At 42.0% G+C, this 13,529-nt stretch overlaps 1 protein-coding gene across 4 annotated transcripts in view; it reads left to right on the plus strand.

Annotated features, from left to right (window-relative positions):
- Nucleotides 1-2,954: 2,954 nt before the first annotated feature.
- Nucleotides 2,955-13,529, plus strand: part of rnf157 (ring finger protein 157) — a 36,817-nt gene continuing 26,242 nt past the window's right edge. For all 4 annotated transcript variants that reach the window (XM_029698963.1, XM_029698965.1, XM_029698967.1 and 1 more), the window contains exons 1-8: nt 2,955-3,439; nt 6,740-6,858; nt 11,198-11,286; nt 11,489-11,638; nt 11,973-12,090; nt 12,246-12,356; nt 12,757-12,804; nt 13,007-13,078. In XM_029698963.1, coding sequence (XP_029554823.1) covers nt 3,352-3,439; nt 6,740-6,858; nt 11,198-11,286; nt 11,489-11,638; nt 11,973-12,090; nt 12,246-12,356; nt 12,757-12,804; nt 13,007-13,078 — 795 coding nt within the window. In that variant the 5' untranslated portion in view covers nt 2,955-3,351. The remainder of the gene's footprint in view (nt 3,440-6,739; nt 6,859-11,197; nt 11,287-11,488; nt 11,639-11,972; nt 12,091-12,245; nt 12,357-12,756; nt 12,805-13,006; nt 13,079-13,529) is intronic.

A 13,529-nucleotide genomic window follows, 5' to 3' on the forward strand; every position in this document is an offset into this window, starting at 1 on the left:
GTTAACATATTTTAAGGCATGCTTTGTAAGTGGCCATATTTGTTGAGAGTCCTGTACGAATTTAAGTGATATGTGTAATAGTTCCCTAACAATTACATTTATATAGGGGACTGATCCGAGTGGCAGCAGGTCTTAAACGTTTAATGGTTGAATATTTAACCATGACCATTTGATCTGTTTTGCCCTGTAATCACAGCCAATTTCAAAGTCTTTGTTTAGGCCTATAGAAGTGCAAGTGATATAAAACACCTAGTATTCATTAGTGGTGGGGAAACAAAGCTTCTTGAAGCATTGAGGCTTTCCAGACATTTGTGTCAAAAATAGGTTATTTACTTGAGGCTTTGATCAACAAAGTTTACACTAGTGGCACCTGCAGGTCAAAAGAATTCAGAGCAGCCAAATTATTATAGACGATGTCCCACACTCCATAGTGCATGCACAGCGTAGCTTTTTTGCCTTCTACCGAATCAATACCAAACCAATCAGGTGGTTGTTAGACGAAACAAAGCTTCAGACATTATTGATCACATGCTTCTGATAAAATGATACAGGCATTGGCACACGGCTTTGAAGTACACTGCTCAGCGATTTCGACGCATACCTTCAAATTATTTTGAAGACCAGTGTATCCTTAACTTAAACAACATTTTCAGTAATGGTTACAGAGATTATTTCATTATTTCCTAATTCACTTTCATGGCAATGGAGTAGGAGATGTTTTCCACCATTTTCAATGACTATTCTACCCGAATCCATCATTGCCTTACCAATCAGTTGCGCTCAAGCTATTCTTGTCAGAATTATTCAAGGTAGGCCTAATTAGTTAAGACCTAAATGGAAAAGTACTGCCAGGTTAAACAGCTGTAACGAAAGGGCAATAAGAGGTGCATGAACAATAACCATTTCAAAATAATTATTATAGAAGCACTGTAGAACAAAAACCCTTAGCTAACCCTTGCATTTGTGTTTGTTCTACACCTCCTTACAAGTGTCACAGATATATGGGCTGCTCTTTTTTAGTGCAGTCTTCGTGTGACCTCCCATGGCAGAACAGGCACTGCACCCAGACCTCCCTGGCTTGGAGGAGCCAAAAAACTCCTCACAGACAAGACATGTGACATTGGTTAGTGGTACGTTTCTGGTTAGCTCTCTTCTGAGCGCCCTTGCCACACTCATTCAAGCTGCGCTTGGCCTTTGGTTTGGCCTTTGGTCTCACTTAATTTATTTTCTCCACTTCCAGGGCACACTTACTGTAACAGGTGTATCAGTGAGGATGGCAGTCGATCTTCTCCTTCTGCCCTGATCTTCTCCTTCTGCCCTTTATCACATCATTCCTGGACCCATCCTTGGGAAAAGGTCGGACAGACGCAGAGCTGAAGTTCAACATCGATGGACCTGGGACAGTGTGGAGCAAGTGATCCTCAGAGGTGGATTGGACTTGGACCTGCTGTTAGAGGTCTTCATGGATCCACCTGTACCCGAATACCCTAGACCCGATCCGGGACCCGAGTGGGCCTGGATCCTGAATTCTAAATAATGTCACGGGTCTGGGTCGAATCTGATATGATTGTCACGAGTTTTGGGTATGTGTAATTTTAACTGACTTGACTGGAAGGGCCCGCACAGATCGAAATGCGACTGCTGCAGAGAAAGAGACATTTTATATTTTATGCTGCTTCTCTTGCTTTTCATGAGAGTGAAGCGTGTTGCTTGTTGTTGCCCAATCATAAGTCATCAAAGCGACAATAGGCTACAGTCATAGACGGTGTCGTCCAGTTCCAAGAACTGGGATTGGTTTGTTGGGTTGAAAGTTGTCGCCCTTGACAGACTTGTGGCTTGAGGCTGGCGGATGAAGAAGCTGGGGTGCCTTTGGCGGAAAGATGTGAACCAATCCTTCCCGGACATCTCCTTGGTGTCTCAGGTCTCAGGATACTTGAAGCGATAGCGTTGGGCAAGCTGATATGCACATTTCCTTACCTAAATAACAAACACAACATTTCCTTAAAAAAAAATAATAATACAAAAAAAATGTAATTGTGAGTTTTCACTTTTGGGCCATTTCTATTGTGTAAGACTACCTCTTTAAGTAAATATCTGCAGCCCTTAACAGATACTCCTTCAGACTCCTCTCCTGCTCCTTACTAAATACTTTGTTGTGGTCTCTGTAGGCTGGCATTCAGGTATTACGACTATCCTTCAACCTCCTACAGTATCTTTAGAGTGTAACATGGCACACACCATGCGCCTTTGCTGCACCCCTGACTGACTGGACTCCTACCAGCACTTCTGGGAAGCTCTTTCGTAGGTCTCTGGATGAAACCTCGCTCTGTCTGTTGTTTTGACCCTATTTCTGGGCATGTCCTGTCAATATTCTGTCAATAAACAAGTCAAACACAAATGAAAACACATTCTGTTACTTCCGTCCCACCCCTCTCTCCTGTAACTTCTCCATGCAAGCATCCAAGACTAGCTAGCACAATACTTCAAACCTATGCTGTCATTAAGTCACTAGATGGGTTAAGAAAATAACGTATGTTTGGAAACGTAAAAAAAAGAAACACAACTCTACAACTGAAAAACACTTCTGGGTCATTCTTTTTACTATACCTCGCTTAAAGCAACCTTCAAATGTTGATGCAGCGTGCTGATATCTTGCAGGGAGGGTCATCTTCTGTATTAGGCACTTGCATGCGTCATTACAAAATTCGAGTTTCTTGTAATTTGAAAAAAATGGGCGTGGTACTTTCGTCCTGGCTCTTCCCTACAGTAGCTGTACTGTAAAATAAATTAGCTTAAAAACTGCCTAAATTTCTCTACACCTAATTAGATATTTTTTTTGGGGGGGGGGGGGATATCAGGAATCTTCAATTATTTCTCTCTTCTGTCAAGAGGGGGGCCACTAAAATGTTTTGCCTGCGATGTGAGGGACCCTAGGGCCTCCAAAATGCTAGGGCCGCCCCTGACAGTGGTACATAGCGAGAGACCTCGTTCTCCTCCGAAACGCGCTGAATTGGAGCGAAGAATGCGTCACGAAGTGAATGGATAAATTGCTTTGCTATTAAAGGGATGCATAGTACTGCTTTTCTGTCGGAAAACAAACCATCGATCAGTTTTGGCGACAGCACCAACCCCACTGGGCTTTGATTAAAGCAGACAAGAACAACAACTAATCCCAGAACGAGCACAACTAGGCTATAGCTGCCACAGGCAGGGAACCAAGGACATAAACCGAGATAAAAAATGGAAATGGCAGCACGAACTGGATTAAATGAAAGGGGGTAGAGGGGTTTTAGAGAATAGCGAATGTTTTCTTGTTATGTTCGTTAATTTGAGCTTTTATTTTCTGTGGAAATGGGAGCTTTGACCAGCAGACAGAACGCAGGAGTGGAAGAGGTCGATATACCGTCCACCTCGGTGTACCGCTATCCACCAAAATCTGGTAGGTGCCTGTTCCCCATAGACGACAGTAGCCTAACAGGAGCGAACCCATTCAACCCACAGCATATTCCAGGACAGCCTATATCTGCCTTCTCGGGTTGGGAAAAAAGACGTAGGGATTTATTATTAGGATATTATAAGGCCTATTTATTAATATTCGGATAATTATAGGCCTATGACTTATTTGTAAAATCTATTATTTAAATATAATGATGAATCACAATCATTACATCAGAGGACAAGGTGTCAGATCTAATGACAATGCCCAACATATGCCCAACATCCTGTCCGGAACCTAAAGGCCTCAGTGCTAGGGTGGCTAAATGTGGATAGAAAACTTCAGCAATAGAGCATTCATGAAAAAACTGGTCTACCAGACATCGAGTGCCAATCATAAAATTGTCATGTTTGAAACACACATGGAAAAACACGAGGTCTATGTGATGTTGGTCGGGTCAGTATCAGCCTGACCACCAGCCTCCCAGCAGAATAACGCTGAAAAGCATTATACCACATTCATTTTTTACAATTCCAATTAAAATAGGAAAAAGGAGCAAACTGAAGATTGCAGTGTGCAGGGGTGTAGTGCTGCTGCAGCGCACTCAAGCGTCGCTCAGACACTTCTCACAATGGTGCCCCATTTAGGTCTAGATCAAAGCTGAATCAATGTCTGTAAAGTCACATAATGTTTTATTTGTATTCTACATAACATAACCGAATAGAATAGCATAGTATAAGGTTACTGTTGAACCAAAAACACCACCCAATTTCTTATGAGATTTAGCTGAGTGAAAAGAAAAATATGCGCCAAAATGTAACTTTTTGTGTGACCCGACCAAATTCACATTAGATTGTGTTATAGATTGTGTTACAGACATGTCATTGAAGCAAATCTAAGAAGCGGTAGATCTGTTTCATGTGCACTATTTTTATGCTTTCCGTTCTTAAGTTTTTGCATCTTTTACTTTTAGTTTTGTACACCAGCTTCAAACAGCTGAAAATACAATATTTGTGGTTATGTAAAAGATATTTCACAGCGGTTTAGATGGTACAATCATTCAGAAGGGGACGGAGGGGGGTGCAACTCAATATGAAGGTGTTCTTAATGTTTTGTATACTCAGTTGATTAAAAAACAAACGTACTATTGTGCCCCTCAGTGACTTGCTAAGAGGGGGAATTGCCTCAATGAAATCGCAGGATTTCATAGCATACATTTTAACAGCACAAGGTAAATATACTGACTGTACTGGGGCGCTCAATTGTGTCTCCCAATGAGTCTTTCGTTCCAGACGGCTTTTCCTCTGCACATGAAACTAGATCTGCTCTTTCAGCTACAGATGGCGCTAAAGCAAAAAGCTAATTGTAATTAACTTGTAAATAAATCATCATAACAGTTATGGGAGTCTGGGACCTGATAAACTGGACATCTACATCCAACAAGTGTCGAAGGACAGATGAATACACTAGGTAGAACCTTTTCATCGTGGATCTGGTAGGACAAAAAATGCATGACTGGCTGGCCAATTTGATTGTTCATCATATTCTATTGTAGGTGACAGGGCGACGTGTTGTGTGGATTAAAACAGCATAAAACCGGGTGTATCACAAAGCATGATCAAATTAATTAGCGAGCTGCAGTAATTTTGAGAAACATTGAGAGGCTGTTTGGTACATTTTTGGGGAGAAATGAACTAGTTATCTACCTTTGATAAGCAGCAATTTCAAGTCTATCTAAACTAATATCGTTCTAACTCGGAAATATTAAGTTATTTCAGAATGAAAGTGAACTAGCGAGCGCATCATGCTTTGTGACATTATGTTAGCTATTCCCAGTAAGATCATGTGTTTTCATTTCTTACATCTGCATGCGTTCATGAGCTGGCTGCTCTTTCTAAATGGTAAATAGTATGTTCTAATCTGTTCAAAACAGTGGCAGCATGTGCAGAAATGGTCATTCGGTTTATGACATCCAAAAGTGAAACATGAGTATTTATGCTGCTGTTCAAATGCACAGATTGCTTTATATATCTTCTAAAAGAAACTACTGGTCGTTCGAAAACTTGGCATCATATTTCTGTCCTGCTGCTTTGTTGACAACTCCATCCACCACCATTCAGCCAATCAGCGCCCGCCACTGGCTGAGCTCATTCAAGAAGATCTAAATGCATATTCCCACGAAATTGATGGAGATCAAATGATTGGTATGCAGATGCAGTTTGGACATTTCACCGGTTTTAGAATATGAATAATAATTATTCGCTATTGACAGATGTCCTTTTGAAATTAGCAAAATCTAATTTGGTGTTTGAGGGAATTAAAAATAAAAATAAATAATTGAGACAAAATGTGTGGGCGTAGGCAGACGTTGCATTTGGAGGATGTATTATATGCATATTTTAAAAATTATGTTCAATAGGCTACATCTGTCAGTACCGGGGGTTGGAACCGGTTCAGTGAACAGAACCGAAAACTGGAAAATAACAAAACATTTAGAAGAAGAGAATCAGAACCGGGAACGAAAGAGATCTATACTGTTCCGGAACAAAACCGTTATTTTAAAAGCATGGGAACATTTAAATCCCAGTTTTTCCGAAGCTCACTCCCTAGTACTCTGTAGTAGTTTCCACACCAGATTATCTCGTGATCCCAGACAGCAGTGCACCTTTAGGGAGATATGGAGTTAATTCGGTAAACTCTGGAAAAGTTGGATATAAATGTTTCTTTTCACACATTTCATGAACCATACCGACTAGTAATTCATTCAGGATTATAGAATTCCCCACCAGGCAGTCTCATGAAAGGCATTTCCTGATCAGCACCATATATTCATTTTTTTCTTTGAGTTTAAAAACTTTTGTCCCTGTGATAAGACCAGAAGGGAGTTGGGGGGAGAGAACAGCAAAGGGGGGTTGGAGAACAGCCAGAACAGTCATGTTGATTCAGATCAGACGACCCTAATATGCATGCTACCCGACAGATGACTTTACTGTATAGAGAGACGCTCGAGACGCCCCCTAAACACAGATCTAGGATCAGATAACCTTACCTCAAACTGTAAAACTGTAATCTTAACCAATATGTGGTTAAGACATTTCTGATCTAAGATCAGTGGTTAGAGGCAATGTCTACACAACCTATTCCCCGGAACCAGGGTTGGAACACCTTGACCTAGCTCAATGAGCTCCTGTAACTGTCCTCTGTTCATGTAAAAGGGGAGAAACAGAATTGGGCTTCTGTGTATATGAGGAGGTGGAATCTTTGGGATCAGGTTTGCTCAATTCCTTTTCCTGTTCCCCACAGGAAGTTACTTTGCCAGCCACTTCATCATGGGCGGGGAGAAGTTTGACTCCACCCACCCCGAGGGATACCTGTTCGGAGAGAACACCGACCTCAACTTTCTGGGAACCAGACCAGTGGTGGTACGGATTGTCACAGTACACTACAGTACACAACAGTACACTACAGTACACAGTACAGTACAATACAGTACAGTACACTACACAGTACAGTGCAGTACTCTACACTACACTACACTACACTACACTACACTACACTACACTACACTACACTACCTTCTAAGTCTCCAGCTACAATACCATCTGTCTAATTCTTAAGACAAGCTTGTTGATGATGACGATGACTATGATAATGATGATGATGATGATGATGATGATGGCAGCTCAGCTTTATGTCCTCCAGGGGGGGAGTCCACATTATGACCTGGCTATGATGCTCAGAACAGTCTTGAGTTCCAGTTCTAGAGAGCACAGCACATACTAGAAGGGAAACATCCATTTGCTATATAAACTCACTCCACTGTGTGTCAAACACTCATAAGGGAATAGTTGTAATGGGTCCCAAATGGTACCTCGTTCACTATAGTGCACTACTTTTGACCAGAGCCCTATGGGCCCTGTTTAAAAGTATTGCACAATATAGAGAATAGGGTACCATTTGGGCGGCAGGTTTTGTTCCAAATACCTCCGATCGCAATTCTCATCATCTCTGCTGTATAGACAAGGGGAATACCATAGAATGTGACTGGGGGTGTGGTATGGAGCAATTTCAGTGACAACAGGAACTGTATTTGAATTTCATCATTTTGAATTTGTATTAGGAAATTTAATTTAAATGTCATGTTTTTAAATTTGTAATGTACACTGTTACACATTGAATATGTGTAACAGTGTAGGTTCCGTTCCTCTATTCGCCCCAACCCGGGCTCGAACCAGGGACCCTTGCACACATCAATAACTGACACCCGAAGCATCGTTACCCATCGCGCCACAAAAGCCGCGGCCCTTGCAACGCAAGGGGAAACCCTACTTCAAGTCTCAGAGCGAGTGACGTCACTGATTGAAATGCTATTAGCGCGCACCACCGCTAACTAACTAGCCATTTCACATCGGTTACATATGTAAATTGGACTTGTATTTCATGAATTGAAGTGGAATTGAATGAATATTGCATTCATTTAAAAATTATATTTAAATTCAATTGAATATTCAAATTAATTTATATATATTTATATAGGCCTGTTCAATTTCATTATGGTAGATATTGCATTAATTGTCTGTGTATTAAGTTTACAAACTATAATTTCAAGTTTATCAAAGTTTCATTCATTCAACTTCTCAGATGCATTCAGATTCAGTTTTCAAATTCAGTTCTTTAAATTCAGATTCAAAACCAAAGACAACACCTGGTACTTTGCCAGTCAGGAAAGGTAGAGGACAGCCCATAGAATCAAACGCTTCCTTTGGTAAACAGAAACTGATGGCGGTTTCTGAAGCCAATGTGGCATGTTGAATAAATGCTCTTCCAATGAATTTGGCTCTAGCATTTGAAATGTTTTGGCTATGAACTACTATGACCCCATTCCTGAAAGCTAAGACTCTCCGGAACATGGACATGCCTTCTGTTTCCCTCTATGATAATGGCAGGATGCGTTAGAAGGGAGTTTCACACAAAAACTAAATTTGACCCCCATTAGAATATAGTTTAAATGCCCTGTCATAGCCCTTCTAATGATAGCCTTTCCACTCCCTATTTAATTTTGATCTTGTGACTGACTGGGTTCAAACTAGGTCTCCTGTATGTCACAAGATTGTGTTAGCACACTTAGCTAAAACCTATAGGGAGGGATACGTTCAGGAAGTTAATGTAAAGGACGGCATGCTGCTTGCTTAACAAGTACCGCTTCCCCCTTATTCAGCTCATATATAGACTCGAACTAAGGACTTCTTCCTCGAAAACACCCTCCTGAAGCATTCCAACCCATCCTATTATTAAAAAAGGCCTTCTTCAATTGCACAAGGGGCGACACTTCAGGCGGAGGAGTGAGTTTCACAGATCCCCATCTGCTACGCTAATGCAAGTCTTCAAGATCTCATCAAAATAATGTGATCATGTAATCCATGCCTATGTGATGAGAACCTTGCCTGAGACCTGAAAACGTGTTAGTTTGTGTTACACAGTCTAGTTTTAAGCAGGGGAGGACATGGACATGTAGGCTGGTCCAGTTTTAGCCCAGTGGGCCTGTCTAACTTATTGTTTTTTGCGCAAAATTTAAATGATCTGGGGCCTCAAGGAAAAGAATGGGCCAGTGTGGGGGCCTGGAGGAAAATAATGGGGGGGGCTCAAGGTAAAGAATGGGCCGGTGTGTTAGAAATTCCAGGGCTGATTTATTGTAGATATTTTAAGGTTAACATGTGATTGACTGGGTTAAGAATGTGTTAGCCTGTTGAGCTAAAACCCTAAACATTGGTCCTTTGACTTGGTTTTGGCACACCCTGATCTGTTTCACCTGTCCTTATGATTGTCTCCACCCCCTCCAGGTGTCGCTTATTTTCTCCAGTGTATTTATCCCTGTGTTTCCTGTTCCTCCGTGCCAGTTCGTCTTGTACGTTTCTAAGTCAACCAGCGGTTTTCCCCAATCTCCTGCTTTTTGCATTCGCCTTTTTCTAGTCCTCCCGGTTTTGACCCTTGCCTGTTTCTGGACTTTGTACCCACCTGCCTGACCATTCTGCCTGCCTTGACCACAAGCCAGTCTGCCACTCTGTACCTCCTGGACTCTAATCTGGTTTTTGCCTGTCCACGACCATTCTCTTGCATACCCCTTTGGATTAATAAACATTGTAAGACTCCAACCATCTGCCTCCTGTGTCTGCATTTGGGTCTCGCCTTGTTAGGTTTGGTCTCTTCAAGGAGGAGGTAAAAGGGGGGAGAAGTGTAACACAGGTAGTTCGGTAACCACATTCATGTGATGAGTGACTTGTCTGAGACCTGAAAAGTAGCATTATCTGGTGCACAGGAGACCTGGGTTAGACCCTCATTAGCCAAACTAACACGTCTTCATGTCTCAGCCTAGGTTGCTCATCTCATAGCCTCGCGAGCGGCCTGATCCCGCGAGCTTACATGAATGGTTCACTACACACGATAATCAGTTTGGTAATTACGAGGCTACTCATCACATGGACGGATCACCAAACCACCTCTGTTGCACTCTCATTAAATGGGGTGCACAGACCCTTCTGCTTCTGTCTGCCACTGTAAGTGTTGTTGTGCAGTAGGCCTGATTTAGAGCCCAGTCAGTTATATTGGTGCCGTGATCTCTGAGTAGGAGGTCAAAGGGGGTGAAATGTAACTGAGGTGGTTCGATGAATCTTGCTGGAGATTTGAAGACTTCTGTTAGCTTCCTGAACTAATCCATATGGGCTAACATAGTGGGCTGACAGTCTTGTGACATGCAGAAGACCTGGTTCGAACCCAGTCAGTCGCAAGATTAAATAGGGAGTGGAAAGGCTATCCATAGAAGGGCTATGACAGGGCCATTCAACTATATTCTTATGAGGGGAACAGAAAGCACATCCATGCTCCAGAGGATCTTAGCTTTCAGGAGTGGGGTCATAATAGCTTACAGCCAAAGCGGTTCAAGGGAGTGTTTATATGTGTGTGCATGAATGCGTGTGTCTTCCCTGTACTGAAAAACAGCCTTGTCATTCCTACTCTACAGATCCCATAGCAGAATGTTCCTGGTGTGTGTTTTAATGAATGGCACAGTATTCAGTATAATAACACATCTGGGCCCAGCAGGAGCCTTTCCTGTAAACCACACACACACACACACACACACACACACACACCTCCCCTTAGTCCCAGAAGAGGGGTGTAGAGGTATCTAACCACATCCTGCCTTCCTACTAGACGGCATGTTCAATAGGGTTTCAAAGGTTCTTCTATACACATTTTTACAGTGCATTCAGTCATTTAGCAGACTCTTATCCAAAATGACTTAAGTGCACAGTAAGTGTATTATTCTAAAACAGGTACAGTATATCAACCAGAGATCCAGATCACTACACTTTAAACTTTTTTTTTTTTAAATAGCCCGGTATCAGGAAGATCAGTACCAGTAAGAATAAAGAATAATGTCAATGAAATAGTTAAGCGTCTGACATAAAAAACATTTTTAGACTCACTCAACTTTCTTCTTACACACAGTCAGCAACAAAAACATGGTTTGTGCAAAGATTGTGCAAAGTACAGTAAAGAAATTGTGTAAAGAAAATATATCTAATGTTTTAAGTGGGTATGCAGATAGGGTGTGCAGATAGAGTGTGCAAGCTTTTGTTCCAGCACTAACACACCTGATTCAACTGATCAAGGGCTTGGTGATTAGTAAATCAGATCACGGGACCCTTTTGTTGTTGTTGATATCGTTGTTGATGTGACCTTTTGTGTTTGGTTCCTTTACAGTTCCCCTATGCAGCCCCGCCACCTCAGGAGCCAGTGAAGACGCTACGAAGCCTTATAAACATCCGTAAGGATACGCTGAGGCTTGTACGGTGAGTATCTCTCACAAAACACACAATTGATTTGTAGTTTATATCCCTTTTATTATTTCCCTTATGCTTAGTCTGTCGAGTAGCTGGCCGGAGGCTTTCGCAAGCTTTGGTTCTGGGTCCTGGGATTACTCCCTGTACTCTTACTATGCTAATTGTAACGGTGTGTAGATGATGCTAGCTGTGTTTCGGTGTGGTATGGCAGGTGTAGTGACGGCCTGAAGCTGCCAGGGGAGGAAGTGGCAGGGAAAAGCAAAGCCTGTTACAACATAGAGTTCACCTTCGATGCTGACACACAGGTGGCCATCACCATCTACTATCAAGCTATAGAGGAGTTCCACAACGGAGTGCCAATGTAAGTCTGTGTGTGTGTGTGTGTGTGTGTGTGTGTGTGTGTGTGTGTGCATGCTTGTGTGTTTATCTTTCTGTACTCTTAGGAAAAAGGCTTCCAAAGGGGTTCTTCCTCTGTCCTCATAGGAGAACCCTTTTTGGTTCCAGGTAGAACCCTTTTGGGTAACATGTAGAACGGCTTATACTTGGAACCCAATAGTGTTCTACCTGGAACCATAAGCGTTCTACCTGCATCCAAAAAGGGTTCTTCAAAGGGTTCTTTGATGGGGACAGCTGAAGAACACTTTAAGGTTCTAGATATCATGTTCTTTTTCTAAGAGTGTGTATCTCTCCTATAGTTACCTTCCCCAGGACAGCTCTCTCCAGTCCGAAATGGTGCACTTTAAGAGAGGAGTCTGTCAGCAGTTCTGTCTGCCCTCGCACTCCGTCAACCTGTCAGAGTGGGCCGATGAGGAGGTATGGGCTGTGTGTGAGCGTGTGAGTGTGTGTTTATTCATATTAGTAGGAAGGATATGTGTGTGTGTGTTTCAGTGTATAACCTATCTTTATCTCCCTCTTTTCTCTCTCTTCCTCCACCCTCTCTCCCTCTCTCTCTCCCTCCGTCTTACTAGTTGCTTTTTGACATGGACAAGGATGTGTTTCCCATGGTCATTCAAGCGACAGTAGACGAGGGGGAAGATCACATGGGTCACTCCCATGTCCTCCTGGCCACCTTTGAAAAGGTAAGGAGCTTGGAGTTGGATGTGCTGTAGTATTGTAAGTCAAGTGTTCAATTAATTTAAAGTTTGTCTATAATGTTTTGAGATGCAGTTGACTCTGGATTTAAAAGCATCCCACTGGGCACAAACTGGTTGAATGAACGTTGTTTCCACATCATTTCAACACATAGATAAACTGAGTGGAGTCATCAACGTAAAGGAATTTGGGGAATGTTTGTCTTTTTTTCATTCAACTTTTAAAACCCAGTGACGTGGTTAAGTTTTTTGTTGATTTCACGTTGAATTCATGTTAGTTGACAACCCAATAAAATATAAATCAAAACTAGACGTTGAACTGATGTCTTTGTCCAGTGGGACTGGATTGGTATAGGCATTGGCTAAGTGTCTACTGTTTGTTTCACAGCACATGGACGGAAGCTACTGTGTCAAACCTCTGAAGCAGAAGCAAGTGGTGAGTTTGTTTCTACCAAGTCCTCCTCTTCTCTCTCTCTCCTCCTGCTCTCATCTCACTCTGAACTGTACCTTACAATCCCTTTTTCCTGCCTTGCTTACCTCTCTTTCCCCTCTCTCGCTCCCCCTTTCACTATCATTCCTAGTATGTTTTATACTGAAACCTTCTCTCTCATGCCCAACATGTTTCCTGTCCTCTCCAGGTAGATGGAGTGAGTTACCTTCTTCAGGAGATCTACGGCATCGAGAACAAGTACAACAGTCAAGAATCAAAGGTACACAGCTGAGAATTTGGTTGTTTAGGGACTACACTGTAAAGAGGTTACTGTGAATTTGACAGTAGCTTACAGGCTACTCAGTGGCAAGTAAAATGATGTATGTCATATTACAGTTCACCTACTGTAATATAAATAGGGTATCAAAGCACAGTAAAATACTGTAAAATTGACCTTATCTTACTGTAAAAAAAAAATACATTGGGATAAATGAATGAATGAACGGAGGGGAGGAGTTTGCTTTTCACAGTATTTTACTGTAATTATAAGGGATTGGTGCAAGCAGGTTGGCTGCTAGGTGAAGTGTTTACACATTACAGCAGGTTTATTCATGAATATTTGGTGTTTATATCACTTGCACTTCTAGAGGCCTTCACAAAGGCTTCCAAACTGGTAGTGACTACAGGGAAAACATACCAAAAGGACATGGCAAAATGCTCAACCATTTAAG

This window comes from Salmo trutta, chromosome 18, assembly GCF_901001165.1.
Source record: "Salmo trutta chromosome 18, fSalTru1.1, whole genome shotgun sequence".
Taxonomy (NCBI): domain Eukaryota; kingdom Metazoa; phylum Chordata; class Actinopteri; order Salmoniformes; family Salmonidae; genus Salmo; species Salmo trutta.